We start from the raw sequence: 21,713 nt of genomic DNA on the forward strand, positions 1-21,713 counted from the left end.
TCTTCCTACCAAATTATGACACTTTCTCAGATCTATTACACCATCTGAACAGACGCACGGCAGCATGGAATCTATTTGTTACATATAAGTAAGGAACAAATAAGAACGCTTATGACGTCATCTAGACGTCTGTCTTCCAGTAGATCATGAGTACATGTGGTTGTTGCTATGAGCCAATCAAAATGCGAAAATATAATTTGACTTACACCCTATAATAATAATAATAATAATAATAATAATAATAGTAATAATAACAATAATAATAATAGTAATAATAATAATGATGATGATAATGGTAATGATAATGATAATGATAATGATGTTACAATTTATAGAGCTGCCATTTCCCAATGGTTCAATGGCGCTTTACAAGAAATTTAAAAATCTTTTAAAACAAATTACGTAGGATAAAAAAGCCACGTTTTCAGTTTACTTTTAAAAATGTTTGTGGAAGACGAGTCTTTGATGTCTTTTGACAGTACGTTCTACACAGTTGGAGCCGACACCGTAGATGAACGGGCTCCGTAGCCTTTTATACATTGTAACAACTGCCAGTGGCATCTTCATTTGCTTTTTTCAGGTAATACGAAAAGTCGACAAGCAGACTGCTTTGTTAGATGCTGATGACCCTGTATCGCAGCTTCATAAGGTAAATTCTGATTGCACTAACACGAGGCATTCAATGTGAATAGTTTATGCGTCAGTCAGTCATCCGATATAGATGTATTCTGTCATATAGCATGATCCGATCCTTGTAAACTACAACTATTGGTTCTTACAATTAGAACGTATGCTACACCAGATACGAAAAACCACCAAAAAAAAACCCTCAAGTTGTGGCCACAAAATATGTGGAAACGTTTTCCTTATCTGATGCAACAGCTCGAGACCCCTAGAAAGGGTACAAAATCAGGAAGGTAGAACATTTTATAGTTGTACTAGCCTCTTCCCTGGAGGCGTTCAGTTAGCTGGGGCGCACCGCGAAAAACGGTGAGTGAAACAATAGGGGAAAAGCGCGGAGAGAGAAACAGGCAGCGTGTTTAGTGTTACGCTCCAACTAACTGAACGCCTGGCAGAGGCTACAATACGTACAAGTTGTTATAACAAAAGCTTAATTAAAAAATAAATAAATAAATAAATAAAAGAAGGCGAACACGGAGACTGACTAACCTAGAATGACCTAAATCTCCCACCAAGCGCGTAAACAGTCCATTGACGTCCCATGACACCTCGGGAGCCTCCCCGTCGTACCATCAGAAAAATAATTTCTGACTAATTTGACCCTCAATTGTCAGAAATTACATTTACTGCACGTTTCTATGAACAATCTGGTAATGTTTGTCTGGATTGACAGTATCATTACCATGATAATGTTATTGAAGTATTGTTTGTCAATAACGGCTTTCAAGTTCTTTGTAGCATAAAATAGAAACAATGCTTAAACTATTGGTAAAGCAAATTATGGTGCCAGCTGAGGTAAATGTACATGTAGAAACAGAATCCAAGTGTTGATCACGTGATTATTCCACAGGTCGCCTTTTATATGAAAGAAACAGAACGAATGTATCTTTGCTTATCTCAGGAGAGAATTATACAGTTCCAGGTAAGCTAAGACACATGACTTAGCACTAGTTACTCTAACCCAGTGGTCACTTCAGGGTATGCCCAGTGTGAAGAAACTGCAGTCCAAGTAAATACCTGATTTTTTTTTTTGTTTTTTTTCTAAATACACCCGGGTAAAACGGAAAATAGAAACCGTGTAGAAGTTTGTGATGGGAACAGCTATTTGTTGTTTGCTGTTTGATGTGCTTGCCTCTATTTGTTTTGAATGAACCTGGGCTTTCAACATCAGAGTGGTTTGGCTTCTCGAAGTGTTCAGTTCTGCCGGGCCATTTCTAGATGATCCTGCTATGAAATTAATCTCTTTTGTACGTGGTTGCTTTCTCTAGGCTACACCATGCCCGAAAGAGCAAAACAAAGAGATGATTAACGATGGAGCTTCTTGGACAATTATTAGTACAGGTTGGTAAAATACCTCCCTTTTTTGTGACAGACAGACAGACAGACAGACAGACAGACAGACAGACAGACAGACAGACAACCTTTATTTAAGCACGATTGAAATAAAAGCTCAGTAGCTTATGGGTTTGTGATCGTCGTGTAATGATAAGACCTTTTGAAGCCAAGCGAACGGTAGCCGTGTGTGTCTCTCCAGCTCATTCGTTTATGAGGGTAAGCATTGAGAGACAATTCACTTTAATTAAACGTTCCGCTGTCAAATTGTGGTTCAACTAATGTGAGTGCCGGATTCTTACTGAGAGACTTCGTTCACTACCTGTATAGGCCAGCCTTCAGTGGCCTTCGGTGGCCTTCGGTTGGCTTGGCTTAAACAGACTAACTTACATATATATGCGCAGTGCAGTAATTTAATCTTCTCAGCTGTAGATTGTAATTAAATTGGAAATGACCTTTACTCGCGTTGATCGGTGAGAATGCAAAGCTGCTTTGGGCTGTCGAATTCACATTGAGGATTATAGCGTAATTTCGCTACCGAGGAACAGTATTGCTATCTTTTTTTTTTTTCTTTTTCAGATAAATCAGAATACAGCTTTTACGAGGGAAACGGTCCAGTTAGGTCGCCCATCACTCCTGTTCCAATAGTGAACAATTTGCAGGTAACAGAAACACTGATTTCCCTCGTTCCTGTAACCTGGGTAATGAAGTCTGGAGCAAAATCGTTCACGGCGAGATCTGTTTATGCTTTACTTTATCTTTATCTGTAGTTGAACGGTGGTGGAGATGTAGCCATGTTAGAACTCACAGGGGAACATTTCACAGCCAATCTGAAGGTTTGGTTTGGAGATGTGGAGGCAGAAACCATGTACAGGCAAGTGATAACTTATTGAGGAAACTTTTTTTGTGACTGTCTGGCGTGTTGAATTTGTCGAAAAAAGATTGAAGTAGCAACATGTTGCTTTTGACAGATAACTGCGCGAAAGTTTGTTATTACATTGAAATGTAATAACTCTCAGGAATTTGCTATTTCTAGTTTCGTTGATTGACTGGCTGGCTAGCTCGCCTCGCTTAGTCAATGTCAAATAGACTGAGCGACTGACTGAATGACCTAACTGACTCACTAACCGAGTGATTGAGTAACTGACGGACTGACTGGCTAACCGACTGACTGCTAACGGACTTACTTCTGACCGACTGACTGACTGGCTAACGGACTGTCTGTCTGGCAGGACATAATGTGGCAAGATGTGGCTTGACATGTTTACAGGTTGCATGACATGGCTAGACGTTGCTCACAAGTTATTTTTAACGTGACGTGACATGGGTGGGCGTGGCATTACATGCCAAGACCAAAATGCGACTCACTGAATGACCGAAATGACGTAACGTGACGAAAACTGAATGACTGTCAGATTCAGTGACTGGCTAGTCTCCTTGTAATGAAATCTAAATATACTGAACTTGAGTCCTCAACTGTAAATTCGCTAACTAAAGTAATCCATTTCTTGTGTGCCATTTCACTTAACAGATGTGGAGAGAGCCTGTTATGTGTAGTCCCAGACATATCGGCCATTCGTGGTGGTTGGCGGTTTGTTCGTCAGCCCACAGAAGTGGCCGTCAGTCTGGTTCGCTCCGATGGAGTTATTTATCCTACAGGGTTAACATTCACTTACACGCCAGAGCCGGTGGAGAGACCCACTTCATCGATATCAGAGACAGTGCTGCGAACCGACATTTAGAAGCACCAAACAAAGAGAAACTTTATTTTTCATCAAGAGTATTATTCACATTATGCGATTTACGATATACGATACTCCTGTTTGGAGTCGATGGACGAATCTATAACAACACTATTAAGCCGCAAGCAGTGCTAATTCCTATTTGCAACTAGCCCCGTTAATTTGGGAGTTTCAAAGAAGCTATTTTTCTTCTCTTCCATACCATGACGCCTAAACAACACAATCTCTTGCAACAACTTCCTGGGAGTTGTTCTCGAAGTTTAGCTCTGTGAAATTGAACAAGACGCAGATCTCTTCTGCACTTCCTCGAACAAAATTGCGTTGCGAAGCTACAGCTAAGTTAGTCACCTTCTGATGTAAAAATTTTAAATCCAGCGAAAGCTAACATCATTTAGTTCACGTTTTTATATTATAATTTATTTTTAGCCATCAAGTGTAAAGTTTCTTGACTCGCAGTCTGTATCAAAAGCCATGTATCTCAAGTGTACAGCATAGCGCGCTTCTATTCAAAGTTTATGTGACTTAATTCAGTGGAATATGACCATTTGAATGTATACTATTCCAGGATACCACGTAGCAACGAAAAGTACAACTAATAAAAATGTTTATTGATATTTAAATTCCATAACGAAGACTTGAGCCACATTTTCTCTCCTATGCTTAAGGATCTTCGCGCCCCGCAAAATTTCCCCACGTTCAGATCTTATTTAAAAAAACTTGCCATGCAGTGAGGCTTTTTAACAAGCATACAAAGACCAACTTTGGCCAAAAATGGGCGTAACCGTGCTCGTTTTCGAAATAAAGAGCATTGTATACCATCCGTTTTAAAAAGGTTGTATTATTTTAAGACGATCTTGGCGTACGACCATCATAAGAATTAGTAAAAATATTAGTAAAATTTATATCAGGCAAACGTACTGAATTCGACACACTAAGTCTATGAAGTAAACGTTTGCAGCTGATATCGTTCCCCAAGGTTTGATTGGCCTGGTAAAAAGTGCATATTAGCCTTGCCTGTCAACATTGGAAGAAAACTTCGGCCACACCAAAAATCTCGGTTTATCATCTTTATACTTACATACGTTTATATTTTTTCGATTCAGTTTTGACTCCCTACACCCCCTTTGCCTTTCTAGTTTAGTTATCTATAACAGTCTGCATTATTGATTTAGGAGCGGTTTGATAGGTACGCATTGGGTTACTAAGCAGTCATTTTCAGTCCTTCCCTCTTTGTGTCTGACTTCTGATCATCTCAGCAAATAGTCCACCCTTTCTTATCAACACTTCAGGTTTGTCAAACTCCACCACTTGTCCACCATCGAGAACCAGCACCTTGTCGTAATCCAGAATGGTGTTCAGTCGATGAGCAATAGTAATGACTGTGGAATCCTTAAACTTGTCACGAATGACTTCTTGAATCAGACGGTCAGTCTTGAAATCCACATTAGCGGTGGCTTCATCCATGATGATGATCTTGCTCTTCTGGACCAATGCACGAGCCAAGCACACCAACTGCCTCTCACCAACGCTTAAGTTTGTTCCACACTCTTTCAGCTTGAACTCGAGCTGTCCTGGGAGATCCTCAACTAGCGTCCTCAGCTGCACTTCCTCCAGAGCGGTCCAAAGGTCTTGATCCAAATACTCTGAGAAAGGATCTATGTTCCTTTTTAAGGTACCCCCAAATAGTACCGGATCCTGGGTTATAACAGCCATGCACCTGCGGGCGTCTTGGAGATTGATGGATCCAACGTCCATACCATCGATTAACACCTAAAACGTAAGGGAATATTTTTCAGTTAAGTGTCCTCTAAGACTTCTACGTCGCATTGGACTTTGCCTAAAATCGTGTCCCCAAAAGGTCCCAAATGTTTTTTATCAGTCATTGCCGAAATATTTAATTTCACAGCATCAATTGTTCCCTCTGGTACATCCGGTACAAAGCTGTGTGGTTTGTGTTCCTTAAAATGGTCGCTAGTATGGCTTAAATACGCACAGGCCGGGACTTACTGTATGTTACTTTGTGAACTCCTTTAAGAAGATTGCGATGGTTTTAATCACAGAGTGCTTCTTACTAGTTTCGCATCAAAAATTGTAACAAAACAGAGGGGAGCTACTGGAAAGCAGTTTCGAAATTCTGAGCATTTGGAGAAGCCCTGCGGTTTAGGAAGACAGACGTCTATATCTAGTAGAGTTTTGTATGAGACTTTCTCCTTTAAACAGCCCGTCATTTAGTCATTTAGCCGCCATTTGTCGAGGCTCACTTTATAATTTAGTAAGGTAAACTATCAGTTGGATTGATTACGTTCAGGCATCAAAAAAAGGCGAACCATTTCTTGGGCAGCTTTTTTAGACTGTGGCAATTCCTGGACATCGCCATCAACTTACCTTTCCCAGTGGATCTGGCATACGAAACAGAGCGGATACCAGAGATGACTTTCCAGCACCGGTGCGACCAACAACTCCCACCTTCTCCTTACTAGAAACATGAACGTTGATGTCCCTCAAGACGCGAGGTCCGCCGTTGAAGTAAACCAAAGAAAGATCTTCTATGGTTAAGCTTCCTTCATTGGGCCAGGACTCTGGGGGACGGTCCCCCGTACTGTAGCCGGGCTCAGATTCAATATTTGTATAAGTCATTACACGTTCGACGGACGTCATCAAGTTTTCCACTTCTGATGCTGATCGTACACCATATTGAGTGACGTCCAGTGTTTGCAGGGCGTATGTCAGGGCGAGGCCGGCCAAAGCTAAGGAAAGACAAGAGGAAAGTTAGTCGAAAGAATTGTTCATCGAGAAGGGATAGCTATTCGACTCTATAACGATAGCTATTCGAATTTGTGAAAAACGAGGTGTCAAACAAAGCTAGGACATGAAATGTTGAGTGTTTTGCAATCGTTTCCCAGCTAACTCTTTACTTGCTATCCTTACTTGGACATTTTCCAGCACTTTCAAGTGAGTCACGAATTACTTCAGAGTTAATTTTCTGATTTCCAGCTGAACCTGTCCGGCACCATTAACGTGAACACGTGGTTCTGCTCTCTGTATGATTGGGTCAGTGACAAAAGTACTTGGCAAAATAACGTATGTATAAAAAAAAAAAAAAGAGCGAAATTATGTCTATGGAAAGCGAACAAACAAATGGGAAATGACGTTATAAATTGTTCTATAAAATTATGCGTGTCAGGTTTCTTTCAATCAAAGTTACTGACTGGGGCTCTCCGAAACCAAAATGGCCGCCACTGCGACAATCATGACGAACACACTAGACAGCAGATCAAGGCGCACACTCAACCAACGATTAGAAGACACCACCATGAAAAAAGCTTGTGTGTTCTCGTCCTGATACCTAGGAAAAGAATCACAATTGCCAAGAAATTAGAAATCCATGTAATCAGCAATAAATATAGCCGATAATTAAGGTATTGATTTGCCAGGAGAGCCAGCTTTAGAAAAATGTGGGGTACTATAATCTCATTGCTAATAACTCAAATCTTTGGCTACGCATATTTGATTCGTTGTCTGTATCGATTTATATATCACTGCAGCATAGACTGTGTTCTTTTATCATGTTAATGTTAAGAGATCCTTTGTCATTACTACTTTGATTTCAATAGCAAGCACGAATATGCTGTGAATAAGTTATCCGACATCAGAATATTGGTTTCAACTTCCCTCGGTTGCCTCTAGGGTGAGCACATGCATGACAAGAAAACAACACAAGTTTGGCAGTCAGACTCAAAACGATTTTCGCACCCAAATTATGGCACGGTTGTTGTATGCTTATCAAGTTATCTAAATGAGCCTTGAAACAAATTTAAGATTTATATTGAGACTAACCGTTTTAGTCTGTCCACAAACGTCCTGTTCATGTTTGAAGCATGCACTATTTCCAGTCCATTTACTGTTTCCGTGACGTGTGAGTACACAGGACTGCATTTGATGGCTTCAATTCTCTTCAGCTCTCTGGAGGACTTCAGATAATAACGGGCGAAGTAGGCAAATATCCCAATTATTGGAAGAAGGGCCAGGAAGAGCCAGTAGTTTGTCGCAGCGGGAACCAAAATGGCGCTCAGAGAGAACAAGCAGAATATAAGAGCTTGTAGAAACAACGGTGGCAACACGTCATCCATAGAGCCAATATCTTTGGAAAACCGATTCAGGATACGTCCAGCTGGGGTCGAATCAAAAAACTTCACAGGTGCCTTGATAGTCGCCAGGGTCATTTTACTGTGAAGGTTTTCAGCTGCTTTTAGGAGAAGGTAGTAAAAGGAGAACGAAGACACTGTCATGACAACAAGGGACACCGCCACCAAACTACCATGAATGATATGAGTGTTCGGGGCTTTCTGTTGGTCACGTGACATCTCTGCCATTCTGGACAGCCACCAATTTGGAGCTAAGAGGCACACTGAGACAATATTCGTACTGTTAGTACAACTGGTAAAAAAAAAAACCCTGAATAAATATTGGATTGTGAGAATTTAGTTCGTACAAGCCAGAACGGTGATGATTTCGATTGTGAGTTGAAAGAGAGCGCACAAGTGACGGTCAATTATGAAATTGTGACCGTTTTAGCTACTCCGAAGTCTGTTGTGTTTTCCTGTAACCAGGTAACATGTGCTAGGAACTCCTTTAAGGCTACCTTAATTTTACAACAAATCTGGCAATACACAAGTAGGGAGAACACCTCTCCTTCGAAACATGGCGTTGCATACATGAACATTTTAATGATTTAAAAAACTACTCATTTTCCGGAAACATTGAAACACACAGTAACGCTTTAGCCTAACCCTTTTCAATTTATTTTAACATATTTTTGCGACAGTCAATTTCCTCTCTATCCTACATACCCCATATACCAAAACCAGAAAACTCAAGTTTGTGTTCATTACATATCTTACTGGCTTAAGATCGTCCGAAATTTCTTGAAAACAGTGGTAATGCTACATCGTACTGAGTGGCAATGATATAGCAGTATTTCTGGGTAAACCAGCCTTACCTTGGGCAAATAATAGGGCAACTGCAAGGATCAGTATCCTGGAAACAGGAAGTCCTTGTTTAAAATAGTTCCAGTACAGTCTAAAGGTCACAGTTCCGGCGCTCTTGTCCTCCTCGTCTTCCTTTAAATCAAGGACTGATGGTTCCAAAGGATCAGCTTCTGACGCATCACGCATGTTTGCGAGCACCAGGGAGCCAGCAGTCTGCGGAATCGTTTCTTCTTTCACATTTACGCCAACGCCGTCATTCGTCTGCTTAGGTGAAGTCAAATTATCAACAAAGGCTTCATTATCTTGACCTTCTGACGGTCCTCCCACAAATGAGACCGACGGTTCATTCAGCACCTTCTTGATCATCATTTTCTTATTGAACTCGTCGAGAATAACGTCAAGGCCACTCTCGGTCTTAAGGAGCTCAGATAACTCCTGGCCAACTTTTTCCTTCTCCAGCAGAATAGATTCATATGCTTCGTGATCTTCTTCAAAGGCGGCATTATCTTTACCTTCTGCGAATCGTACGATGGAACGCTGTAGTGTATCACTGATCCCTTTGTCATCTTGGATGAGTTCAGCCAATGTCTGCTGCTCGAGGGTTTGTCGCTGAGCATTCTCGCGGGGCATATCGCATGTATCGATTGAGGGGTCCGACGGACCTTGAAGCTCCCTCTTGATAGCACTTTTGTCATCAATCCCGTCTAGGCTGACACTGTCTGGGAGCCCAGGTCCATCCTCACAATCTTCAGACAATCCTGCCACTCCTTTAAAAGCTCCCTGGTCTAGAATTTCAGCATATACCCCTTGGTGAGTGATTGAGCCGTTGTCCATCACAATGACACGATCCACATCTTTCAAGTATTGCAACTGGTGTGTGACCAGTAAACGAATACGACCTGATAAATGATTGAGAATGCAGCTCTCGAAAAGCCTTCTTCCCACTTTAGTATCAACTGCACTTAGCGGATCATCAAGCAGGTAGATATCAGCGTCTGAATACACTGCACGAGCTAACCCCACACGTGCTTTCTGACCTCCACTGAGGGTAACTCCACGCTGCCCAATTTCTGTGAGGTCACTATTGGTGAAGTTCGTCAAATCTTTCGTCAACTCGCATATGTGAACAACCTGTTGGAACCTCTCCTCATTGAAAGGCAATCCAGACAAAATGTTCTCTCTTATGGTACCAGAAAACACCCAGGGTATCTGGGGAACATAGGCTATTTTTCCGTGGTATGAAACTGATCCTCTATGCAGAGGAAGTTCTCCGAGAATGGCGGTTAGCAGGGAGGATTTCCCACTTCCAACTGCACCTGTCATCGCGAACAAGTTACCATTGCGAACATTGAAAGTGATGTCTCTCAACGTGTTGCCCAAAATGTCTTGGTTCCAGGAAGACGAGGCTTCAGTAATTGTGACAAAAGGCTCTTTTAAGACCGAGTGTGTAGAAAAAAATTCTGGTGTCACCCGCCCATTAAATGCCTCTGATGGAGGGTTGCTGATACCCGATCGAGTTTCGCTTAAATAGTCACCATCTCTTTGTATGTAAATAAGCAACTGCACATCCATTTTATTTTTCGTTTCGACTTCAACATTTTGTTCCGCAAGGTTGGCCTTAAGGTTTTGATTTTGATTATTGCCTCCCCCGTTTCCTTTGGATTTCGAAACCTTCTCCATCAGAAAAGTCTGTATTCTATCGAGTGCTACCTTGCCATCCGAGGCAATCTGCATGGATAAACTCAAGTTGTAGCAAAATGTCTCTCGTAGTATTGCAAATCCTAGTAGAAGTGTGAATATCGCAAATGATGACAAGTGAGTTCCTGTCAATATCAGAGTTGTCACTGAAACCAGAGTAGCCATGGGAATCGTTGTGAAGAACAAAACCAGTAATACTGATACAATCAAACCTTTTAAGCGGATAATTGCCATCTCCTTCCTGTGAACAGATCACAGGAAAGGACATAAACATGATGAGAACAAATGCATCAAAGTCTCTAAAAGATGGGCAACAAATTTTCACTATCGAGTCGAGGTTATTCATAGATTGATAGCTTGGCAATAGTTCGTCGGGCCCTAAGTTGACTATTTTAATTTGGCGAGCTTACAACGGCAACAATAATCACTTAATGAACGATCCCGAGAGAAACAGTAAGTTATGTTTTGTCTTGAGTACAAACCTAACTGTTTCGCAAGGGGCCAGTAATTAAGTGTTTTGTCATATAGCTGGAATTAAGTGTAAAGTGATCAGGCAGGAAGAAGTCAAAGTAACTTCTCTGGTCAGTGGGAGAGCGGGTAGCAATTGCCATTGGGCGACATTTAGAGTTAGCCGTTGCGCGTGACTATAAATCAACCAATAAGAGTGTGCGTTAGATTCAACTAAAATATGCCAGGTGTTTGGAAAAAAGAAGTGCTTTCTGTCTAGTGTAAGCTCAATGAATGATATTTTATCCAATATCAATAATTATCCAATATTTATAGAGAAAAAGATGCAAAAGTATAGTGCAATCCCCCACGGGCACTAACGTTAACTTGCGGTTTGAACATGATCATATTTCTCTCAAATTCACAGTGGGATAACTCTCACGCCTGTAAATGACAAGGTCCCTGGGTGGATATATACTAATACCTAATTACCTGCGGAGGTCGCGCACAATGTCTCTGAAGTTCCATTCCCAAGCATGCATCTTCACTGCTCGTATCCCAGAGATGATTTCATTCATCACCGCGAGCCGTTTGTCTGTGAAAGCGGCTGCTTTCTTTCTCAGCTTTGCAGCTTTCCCCGCCAATAACATTTGAAAGGCGACTAAAACTATAAGGAAAGCAGCGCCAACAAGAGCTTTCCAGCCAATCAGGTACCACAGAATTAACAGGCTGATCACTATCTCTAACGGCGCTGACAGCATAAATCCAAAGCTGTTCAAAGACTTCTCGATCTTTTGTGCATCATTGGAGACCAGGTTGATAGTGTTTCCAGACAACGTAGCCTCCAGACTACAACGATTTAGTGAGAGAACCTACAAGAAAATGAATGCATTTAATTCTACTATGCTGATATTTGCTGGTCGGTACCAGCTCTTTCTGGCATATTTTGTGCGAATTACTGGGGCCCACTTGTCTCAGAAACTTATTTTGAATCGTTTTCTACCTAATCATCGAACAGGAAAGAAAAAATAAACAGACAGTGGCTTGTCTGGTCGCACCTTAATCCTGTACTGACACATATAATCCTTCTAATCTGTTACGGAATTAATTAGAGGGGTATCAAAGAAAACGGTCTGAGTTAATTTTTTGATTCGTTGCTTTTAATTTATTTTGGACAGAGGCAATTTAAAACAGAGCTCTGCAAAAATCGGCTCGTCTCGTACAAATAGTCTTGTTAAGTTCAGTATTTCAGACTGGCTGATGCCACATAACATCTCCCATGTTGCGTCGTTAAGTTTGGAATTCATATTATGACTGAGCCTACCTTCTTATATACGAGTCCAATTAACGCCACCTTGAGTTTCAATCCCCAGAGTTCAGTTAGGTAGTCATAGTGCTGTGTCGTTAACGCTTTTATTAGGCTTGTCAATCCCAAAAGCGCCACGTAGATGAAAGCAAACTTCATGTCTAGATTTGGGCCATCATTTAATGTCTTCAACACGAGCCAAAGACACAGAGGCAGGGAGACAAAACTCAAAGACTGAAGGGTTTTTAAAATTATCATAACAAGACATGATTTCCATGGAATAAGGCTGACCATTGCTTTCCATAATCGCGGTTTCTTTCTCCTGGATTGACTCGTTTTTAATTCTTCGAACCAATACTTCTCGGCTTCCTCCACGAGAACCTCAGCTTTGTAATCTTCAAGAAGATGAAACAGATCTTCTTCGGTCAGCGGTCGCTTATTGCCCAGTTTCAACACGTCATTCATCCACCAGAAGAGTATGATTGACAGCCAGTTTGCACCACCTCTTGGATTTTGGATCTCTGAAGGCCTGGCCATGTTTCAAAGAATGACTCACTCCTTTTTTCTAGCACAGCGATCCTAAAAGTGGTTTACTGATCGTTTAACCCTTGTTTTAGCCTCTTCCAGGTGTTCAGTTAGTTGGGGCGCTGCGCGAAAAACTGCCAGCGAAAAAAATAGGGGAGAAGCGCGGAGCAATGCCTGTCCGCTATATTTTCGCTCGTTGTTTTTCGCGCTGCGTCCCAACTAACGAGCGCCTGGAAGAGGCTACCTTTTTTTAGACCCGGAGGGGAAGGGGGGCAGAATTCTTTTGCAAGAAATTGGGACATTTATGGCGTTTCAAAATATGCCATTTCAAGCTGACGCGGACAAATTTGATTTAATCTTAAACAAGGAAGGATTTGGTATGAATTGTCATTGTTTACGGAACTTGATGTTGCTATGGCAGCCATATTTCTATAAGCATGGTTTCTTTATTTGTGTTATCTTTATTATTTTGGTTTTAAATTAGATGTCGCATGAAACATTGTCTAAAGCTGCGAAGTGCCACGATTTTATACAAAGCAGACATATAAATATGGAAAGCAAAACTTATCTTTTACGCTGACAAGTTTTTAAAGGGATCGAGACACAGGAGCAAAGTACTGTATTCATTCCTAAAGCTTAAGCAAGAATATTTCGATTCAGCGTTTTTTTAGAAATGTCTTTGTTGATTCATTGTTAACGAACCTTGATTATTCTCACAAGTTTACAGGAAAATACATGTAAAAGTTGAGAGTATGTCTTAGATATGTTTTTGATTAACATGCAGTCGTCAATCAGCGCGTAATATTGGCTCCATTACCAGCCGCTGTGCCGCCAAGGAACACACGTTCCTCCCCTACCGGACTCGGAGGGAGCGACGGAAATCGAGCCTCTGCGGGATAGGATATTCGGCAAATAATTGAAACTTCTTGGAATTCGATATCAAATGATCGGTTGGTAACACTACTGATTAAACGGCAACGCACGATGAATACGCCGCGATAATATCAAGTCAGTCTTATCCCAAATGTTTAGAGATATATTTTCTCATTAATTTCCTGATAAATTCAAGATAAATGTTGAGCCTGGCTCTTATCATGACACTCACACGAGCATTTTCATCTGAGACAGACGAGTAAAGTAGAAAGGTGTCATTTTGCGGTCGCTCAAAAAGTGTTACCTTCGACCGTTGACAGTTCAAAAATATAGTTTTTTTGATAGTTGTTTGACGAATGACGGTAATTTTATTATCTTAAATTGAAGGTTGACGTTTTTAAACGTCATACGACCCAAACATTTTTGGGCCGTACGACAGTTGACAGTTAAACCCATTGAGAGCCGTCACAAAGACCCTCTGTTACTTTCCGCGATAACTACACCTAAAGCTCTTTGGCCAATTGCTCTTTGTCAAAAAAAATATATTAACATCTTAAAATGTGTTCTGTATAGTTGATTCCCCTTATATTTTTGTCCGTTTACCCCGGTGTTTAGAGTGAAGAAGTCAGCATATATCCATCGAATTGTAAATATCACTTGCTCTAGCGGGTTAAAAACAAACTACCATTAAATCGTCATTTTCTCTTGAATTAGACTTGAGTATCACATCGTGTCTGATTCTAATTCGTGTAAAGCACCTTGCAGAAAGAATTTTATGCTTTTGAAATGTACAAGTACCTAGAACTTGCCTCAAAACTGCTAAGGTACCGTTTTTAGCTTTAAAATGCATTGCCAACGAAGATGCACAGTCGCATTTTAGAATGTACAGATCAGTAAATTGTTCAGATGTAGCTTTTTATCGTTTAACCTTCTGCTAATTGCTACCAGTAAACAAAATGAAACCTACAAATGTAAGATCCCGTTATTCTATATATAATGAAAACTCACCTTCTTTGACGATGAAATGTTGGTAGTAGCTAACAGGTTTTTACTGAAATCCAACTGACTAACTGTCTACACAGGTTGAACAATTAACCATCGAAGCGCTGATGTAATCTACGCAAAAGAAAAAAAAACCGTCGATTCTGTGGTCTGCTTTCAATAGCTTTTTCCTGCTTTGCAAAAAAGGAAGTTTGAACCTCTTTGCTTAAAAAAATAGTAATTCTTTTAGTTCGTTAAAGTGCATTTGCAGTAATAGTGCAAAACTGATACCGATGAAGGCATATTCTGCTTCGATAGCCGCTTTTAATATAGCAAACCACAACGAATTAAAAACCTGAAGATGAATAATTTGTTCTTTTTAAACTTTTAAATGCATCACTGAGTCGATGAAGTAAAATGAATCAAGCTCTATTTCACGATAAACTCAACCAACCATTAAGCTTCAGTCTTTTAGTTTTCTTGATTGGGTAAAAGGGATTACTCGATCAGTGGCTGCAATTTTCTTCGTACTTGTTGAGATGGGGGAACTTGCTGACTCACACTGATGACTAAGAATTGTTAACGTGGACCCAATTTGTGACCCAGTCAAGTAATTAATACATAATGAGAATATTCGTTTTAGTAAACGATATTATTCTTTCATCCCTTTCATGCCTGCCATTTTCCTGTTAAAACGGAAAAAAAATATAAGTAAAAGACTAGAGCTTTGTTTTAATCTGATAGCGCAAAATCCTGTAAAATATTCCACAAATACCGCACCGCCAGAAAAAAAACAAAAAACAAAAATCGAGAGGAACTGTCGTGGTACGTCAATAACACGACCTCTCATTTGCTGCCAAAGCAATCAAACTGTACATTAATTTCAACCATTCGCAATCTTTTACTATCATGTTAGAAAATTTCACTTGCGTGGCGGAATGAGGCAGTGTCAGCCTGTTTCCAAACCGACGGGAAGCCCGACAAGAGTCCGAAAACGGTGAAGGATAACTTGAGAAACGATTGTCAACCGCATGCCGCAGGGGGAGGGGGAAAGGTTGTTAAAGAAAAGAGGACTCGGTTCTGCCATCTTGCGGTCTCAGCTAATAACGGTTTTTGACGGTTATATTTCCTTTCTATAACTATTTTAGTATCTAGTTTTTCTTAATTTAGCACCTCATTTTTTACGTATATAATGACCCAATCTTGCTAAGATCGACAGTTAATTTCAGTGCAACCCAAAACCAAGCTACCATTTTAAACTGCATGATGTCTTTCATTGTCCCTTTCGCGTATAGAGATGGATTTTCCGTAAAGCGCCTGATGGGTATTATTTTTGTGCTCATGAATTCTTGAAAGGAAGTGAATGGACGCGACAGTTTCAAAAAGACACCATTATGTACCACATTCTAAATTTACCTGCACTGACGAAATTCGGCGTTCGTCAGTCCCTTTTTTGTCCTTCCTATCGACAATCGAAACGCCCCCTACGAAAGATTCCGTTACCATAAATGAAAACTCGCCCTTCCTAGCCTTGGCGAATCCAACAGACTATGTAAAAGTTGAACAATAGGCCATTAAAGGGCTGATGTTTCAAACAGACTTTCTAAACTGCCATTATTCTATATACTTTTATACAATTTAGCACTTCATCTGCATATTCTTTCCGACTGCTAGAGCGAAACTAAACTTGCGCTGTTATGAAAAGATCGAAAACCGCATTTCAGTGCTAAGAGGCGGAACTATCGAAATGCTTGACGTTACATATTGATAATGTGCAGCGATAGACTTGTTAAGAATAGATAACACAATGCAAGTGTTTGTAGAAAACGATATTTTTCTTTCAGCTTCATGTAGATGGTTTTAAAGTACGTCATTCTTGATATTCAACGCTGAAATCTTCCTGTTAGAGGAAGGAGCAATACCTTCATGCAGGAAGTGTACAGTCGCGTGCTCTTCAGCGTTATTTAAGAGGGCATTAAGAGGTACGGAAAATAACAGCCGCGCAAAAATATTCGGGAAACACTGAACCACAAAAAAAAAAGAAAAAAAACAGTAGCCAAATACTGCAATGTCACTCTGCGATCTCAAAAACACGACTTTTAATTGGCTGTCGAAACAATAAATTGTAGATTAACTGGAACTTTGATAGTCATTTCTTTTCTATTAAGTTCGACAATTTAACTGGCACCTTATTTCAAAAAGGCCAGAAACCCGTTCAACTTAAAAAAAAAAAATAATTGCACAGCCGTGGACATCTTGAATGTCATTTATTTGAGGTAAGAGTTATAATTTATAAATGAGTCGTCTTGACTTTTTTTTTCTTTAAGTCAGCAAGTCTTAGTCTTTTTCTCGTTTTCTGTTAATAGATAAATTCAGAGCCTGGTTTGGAATTACAACTTTCACATGATAATTTTCATCGGTGACATAAGGAGGAAAGTGCAAGAGACCTCAGGCTCTGTCATTTTGTGAACGCGTAATAACAGTTCTTTACTTAATTATACAACCCTTGCACTCTCCGGGCAATACCAGTATATCAACCTCTTAAAATCTCGCTTCATTCATTGTCCAATAATTTGTTGCTAAACGGGTGCAAAAAATTAAGGAAATCACTCGCATTATAAACTACCAGTTATGGCCCGATCGCGAATTTTTCAAAGTGAGAAAATTCTTTATTCCTCGTCTTCCAGGTGAGAAGCGGAAGTTTCTGAATAGGGCATCTAAGGCACGCCTGTTGCAAAGCATTACATATTCAACCAATGTTACGAGCTCATAATTAGATTTTGAGCTCGAGCTTTCTATCACGCGTAGAAATGGAGAGCGAATAATCTATAATTGTTTTAGTATAAATTTACTATTCGTTCAAAACTTTATCTAAATCCTCTTCACAGACACTTCGAAAATGCAAGAAGCAGCCGTCATTTTGTTAAGAAGGGCACACTGCTAGGCTACTCTCTATCTATCACAGAATAGATAGTGAGTAGCGTAGCCAATCAGAGAACGGCAGTCGTGATAGAACGCTGGTAGATTTATACTAAAACTCGATAGAAACACAGAGCTAGCTCGAGCTTTTGACGTAATGATGGCACGAGCAAAGAGAATTTCCATTTTGATAATCAAAGTTACAAGTTGTTTTCCGTTTTTTCGTCCCGGTGTTTTCTAAAAGAAACAGAAAACATGTTGTCGGTGTTTCTATCGAGGTATAGAAACACCCGTGAAAGTTTGGGAGAACTCGAAAAAGCTATGGATACACTTGCCTGCGGCTCGTGTTCCCATAGCATTTCTCGTTCTCCCAAACTTCCACTCGTGTTTCTATAACTCGTTGGAACCACGGTACATGTTTGCTATTTCTTAAATAAAACATCGGTGTATTCTTTGTAGTTGCAGTAGAGTTTTTGAAAGGACCGAAACAGAAAACTTGCCCCTTGCCACTGACTCCTAGACTTTCCACAAGTCGACCTCATGAGTTGCAGGGTAGAATAGCTAAATGAGCGAAGCGAGCTGCGGGGAGCGGCGTCGTGAAGGTCGCGAAGCGGCCGAGCGAGCGACGAAGTACTGAATATACAAGACGACGGTCTTTTCTGAAAGTCTAACTGACTCCCATAGATGCATCAGATAAATAATTAAATTCTTCCTGCATGGAGCAAACTTCTGTCTCCTTAGCTTCCATTTGTATGTCGTTCTGATTGGCAAGGAGAAACAAACGGCCCAAGCCATAAACAAATTAACGTTTGATTACTGAGCTTGTCCCAATATTGAGAAGCAGAAAATGCTGACTAGTGACAGCAAAGATGAACGAAGTCGTGCAAACATCATTTCTATTGTTATTCAAACAAGTTATAGGAGCAGATATACATATATAGGTACTGACCTTGATAACAATATTATGCTTTCCGATCAGGATTTTTATTTTAAACTCGGAAGTCGTCTCCGTGTTAATAGATAACCAATAGAACACGAATTTTATAACTGTGTGGTGTTGAGTTCTTAAGGTGAATAAATTGATTCTGAGTGAATCATTTCCCTTGAATACTGCACTCTGAAATAAGTACATCTTAAAATCGCCACACAAGCAGCGGATAACGCCCGGGGGATAACGTACAAGGTAATGGAATTTCTAGAAACCCACACTTTCGAGATTGAACTAGAATTGCGCGGTTTTTGAATCTGTCGCCAGAAAGTGTGAGATATCATAGGTAGGCTGGCGTAAAAACACTTTAGACTATCGGGATCATATTCTTACCCTGGACATTTAAACGTCATAAAAGAGGGAATGCATCCAGGTTTTCTATTAATAAGTACAGAAGGCTTAAAGTATCTCGGAGATTAAAAGTAAGTTCGTCGTCGACCAAGTGCAGCAACTGATGCATTTCTGAAATTTTGATTAAATAAGATTCGTGTAAACTTGAAATTGACAAATACCAGCCTATTCTAAGTTACTAGAGAGATATAGTCGTTTTCTTTTTCCATCAAGTTTAAATGAGCCCACTCAATTCTTCTTGTTTCCAGAGGTAATGTGCTCGAATATTTCAGACTAACCCATTAATTTCGCGTAGCGAGGCAACTGTCCAGCAGACACAGACTTAATATGATTGATGTAAATGTTTTCCACGAAGACCCTTTCTCGTCTAGTGTGGAATGTCAGTTCACTGTGCGAATTCGTTTTGGTATAAAGCTAGATACGAGGATCCTAAGCAACCGTTCGTCAAACTCAGTCCAGATAGAAACTTCGCTTACCGACTGCCGAGAATCCGTAGCCTTGCTGAAAACACAAGAAAAACTCGGCCCGGCACGGGGTCAGCAATCACTTAACCGGCTAAGCTAAACAAATACGTTTTAAATGGTGCTACAACAGAACTGCCAGAGTACATTTAATAACAATGAGCGGTTAAAGGGGAAAATGTTTTTTTAGAAAACAGCCGTTTGTTTCGAGAGGATGTACCGTTTTTCAGCCATTCAACATATCATTGGTATGTCAGGGCCGTAGGCAGAAAAAAAAATATGACTGAGACAATGTCCATGGTAAATTTCTCCCCTTAGGTATTTAGGGTGTTTATAATGACTACAAACAACAAAACGAAGCAAAAAAAAAAAAAATGACTGACTTTGCTTGTTACCCAGCCACGGCTCTACATTTTATATAATTAAAACCTTTTTCTTAAAAAAGCCAATAGAAATACTTTTACGTCAACAATGTAGGTGGCGTTTTCTTGCTCTCAGGTACGCAAATTTTATCCAAATCGAACTTTGTACTTTTCGACTTTCACTTGAGCAGTCCATGTATAATTGCCATCGTTCGATATTCAAATGAGATTGAACCTTGTACCTTAGTGCAGCTGTTTTTACCTAATTTCTCTGTCAAAATTCGCTTGTACTGAACTTTTTTTGTACTTATTCCACGTACAAAAACGTCGTTTTCGTATGTTTAAATGAGTTTTCACCGAAGTCGGTACCTAGTACGAGGTTTAAAAAGACGTTTTAAAATTTGTTAAAATTTTAACAGAGACGAGGCAGCAACAGAACGAGACGGACGAAAAATTCAACAGTTAAATTATGTTTTCCGTGAATTTTCTGTGTTGTTTAGAAATTGTTGATATGTTTACAAGTTAGAGGAATTAAAACAAGATGTTTCGTTTGTTCGCTGTTATTTAGCTACTAGTTCGCTGCCATAGCAGAATGGTGAATTTGAGTTTTGGATTTCTTTAATTCCTACTCAACCGGGAACTTATTTCGATTTAGTGCCTGTACATATAAGCCCGGTTGACCGGGCTGGCCATCTCGCCTCTCTCTCTCCATTTCCTTTGTCAAAATTTTGCTGTGTTCATTTGAGAAGGCAGGCCAGGGGCCGGTTTCTCGAAAGCCCCGGAAACTTTTCGGGCATAAAACCATTTTTGGTTCATCTGTATCTAAAAACGCAGAAGTGTATACGCCTGAAATTTATTTGTATGAAGGGAACCTTTGTTCATATTAAGAATAAGTGAATAAAACAGTTCTGTAATCATAAGGATCGAGATTTTGCTATGGCTTTCCGGGTGCGAAAACTTTTCGGGACCTTCAAGAAACGGGTTCCAGCCCGGGTACCCAGATCTCGGTTTCTTCAACCAAGATCTTGGTAATTAACCAGGATAAAATTTTTTCCACATGAACACTCCAATCCGGGCAACCAATACGAAACTTTTCCGACATAATAGCTTTGCTTTCGCAACATAACGGCATAAGTCTAGCCTTGTGTCCGCAATGGTCTATTCCACTTCATAAGTATGCGAATATACTTTATTAGTAAAGTTGCAAGAGTTGACAAAGCTACGGTAGTCCCGAACGATATATCTTTATATGGCACCATTTTGGCTCTGTTTCTTGAATTTCAGCACGGTCGACCGGGCTGAAATTTCATAGTATATGAACAGACAACAAAAATTCGTCCCGATAAGGTGATCATCTGAAGAAGACCTTTTGAATGCTGATAAAAACAATGAAAAGAAGGCCGACGACATTGTGGTTTGTGGTCCACACTTCCTGCGTCGCCTAAAAGGATGTCTGTATATTTCTTCTAAGCTGCTTTACAGAATTGAGAGCAAAATTCCCATGCATGGCAAACTGCCACGAATAATTTTGGCTTTCACTAACCTTTCCGAGGAACAAAACGCGAGATATCAACAAAGAACCCATTAAGACCTACTACCTTCCATCGTGACTAGCATCGAAGCAAATGTAAAATTCTCGGAACAAACGAGAAAACTGAAATGACATGATGAGTCACCTACATAAGAGATGTCAAGTTAGTAGTTAACAGGCAATTGAATTCGGCTGACTAGCTATTTCTGGTCACACATTAGAAGACCATCTGATTGCTGATGAAATCAATGAAATAAAAGGCCGTCGATTCTGTAGTCTACCCTTCCTCCTGTAGTCACTTCTCGCTTCAAAGGAGTTTTTCTTCCTACTGAGCACTGATTGGCAAACTTCCCATGCGTGCATGCTATTAGTTGTGTTGCACCAGAAAAGTTGGCGTGTTCCAAGGTCTTTTCTTTTAAACGCATCGAATTTACCAAGCGTAGAGATATGTCATGTTTTGCTGCTTTCCAATCAAGGTACTTTTAAACAAACTTTGTTGATTCTTGGAGTTTTGGTATTTTCAAATCC

At 40.1% G+C, this 21,713-nt stretch overlaps 2 protein-coding genes across 2 annotated transcripts in view; one reads left to right on the forward strand and one right to left on the reverse strand.

Annotated features, from left to right (window-relative positions):
* Positions 1-4,375, forward strand: part of LOC145500469 (recombining binding protein suppressor of hairless-like) — a 14,324-nt gene extending 9,949 nt beyond the window's left edge. Inside the window, exons 9-14 of the mRNA XM_081479981.1 lie at positions 581-649; positions 1,532-1,603; positions 1,950-2,022; positions 2,593-2,675; positions 2,784-2,887; positions 3,545-4,375. Coding sequence (XP_081336107.1) covers positions 581-649; positions 1,532-1,603; positions 1,950-2,022; positions 2,593-2,675; positions 2,784-2,887; positions 3,545-3,755 — 612 coding nt within the window. The 3' untranslated portion in view covers positions 3,756-4,375. The remainder of the gene's footprint in view (positions 1-580; positions 650-1,531; positions 1,604-1,949; positions 2,023-2,592; positions 2,676-2,783; positions 2,888-3,544) is intronic.
* Positions 4,376-4,447: 72 nt separating this feature from the next.
* LOC145500452 (ATP-binding cassette sub-family C member 4-like) lies at positions 4,448-13,168 on the reverse strand. The gene is made up of 7 exons (XM_081479967.1): positions 12,213-13,168; positions 11,381-11,760; positions 8,755-10,682; positions 7,593-8,163; positions 6,965-7,101; positions 6,141-6,502; positions 4,448-5,525 (listed from the first exon to the last, which is right to left on the reverse strand). The coding sequence occupies exons 1-7, from the start codon at positions 12,729-12,731 to the stop codon at positions 4,971-4,973; spliced, it is 4,452 nt and encodes a 1,483-aa protein (XP_081336093.1). The 5' UTR covers positions 12,732-13,168; the 3' UTR covers positions 4,448-4,970.
* Between the last annotated feature and the right edge of the window lie 8,545 nt (positions 13,169-21,713).

This window comes from Orbicella franksi, chromosome 10, assembly GCF_964199315.1.
Source record: "Orbicella franksi chromosome 10, jaOrbFran1.1, whole genome shotgun sequence".
Lineage (NCBI taxonomy): Eukaryota > Metazoa > Cnidaria > Anthozoa > Scleractinia > Merulinidae > Orbicella > Orbicella franksi.

Bases quoted from the DNA above. Each gene is read 5' to 3' on its own strand.
- LOC145500452 (XM_081479967.1), bottom strand. From the start codon at position 12,731: ATGGCCAGGCCTTCAGAGATCCAAAATCCAAGAGGTGGTGCAAACTGG. The intron at 11,761-12,212 runs GTAGGCTCAGTC...ATTTTCTTGTAG, and splicing joins TTGGACTCGTATATAAGAAG to GTTCTCTCACTAAATCGTTG. The intron at 10,683-11,380 runs GTAATTAGGTAT...ATCTGTTCACAG, and splicing joins ATTGTGCGCGACCTCCGCAG to GAAGGAGATGGCAATTATCC.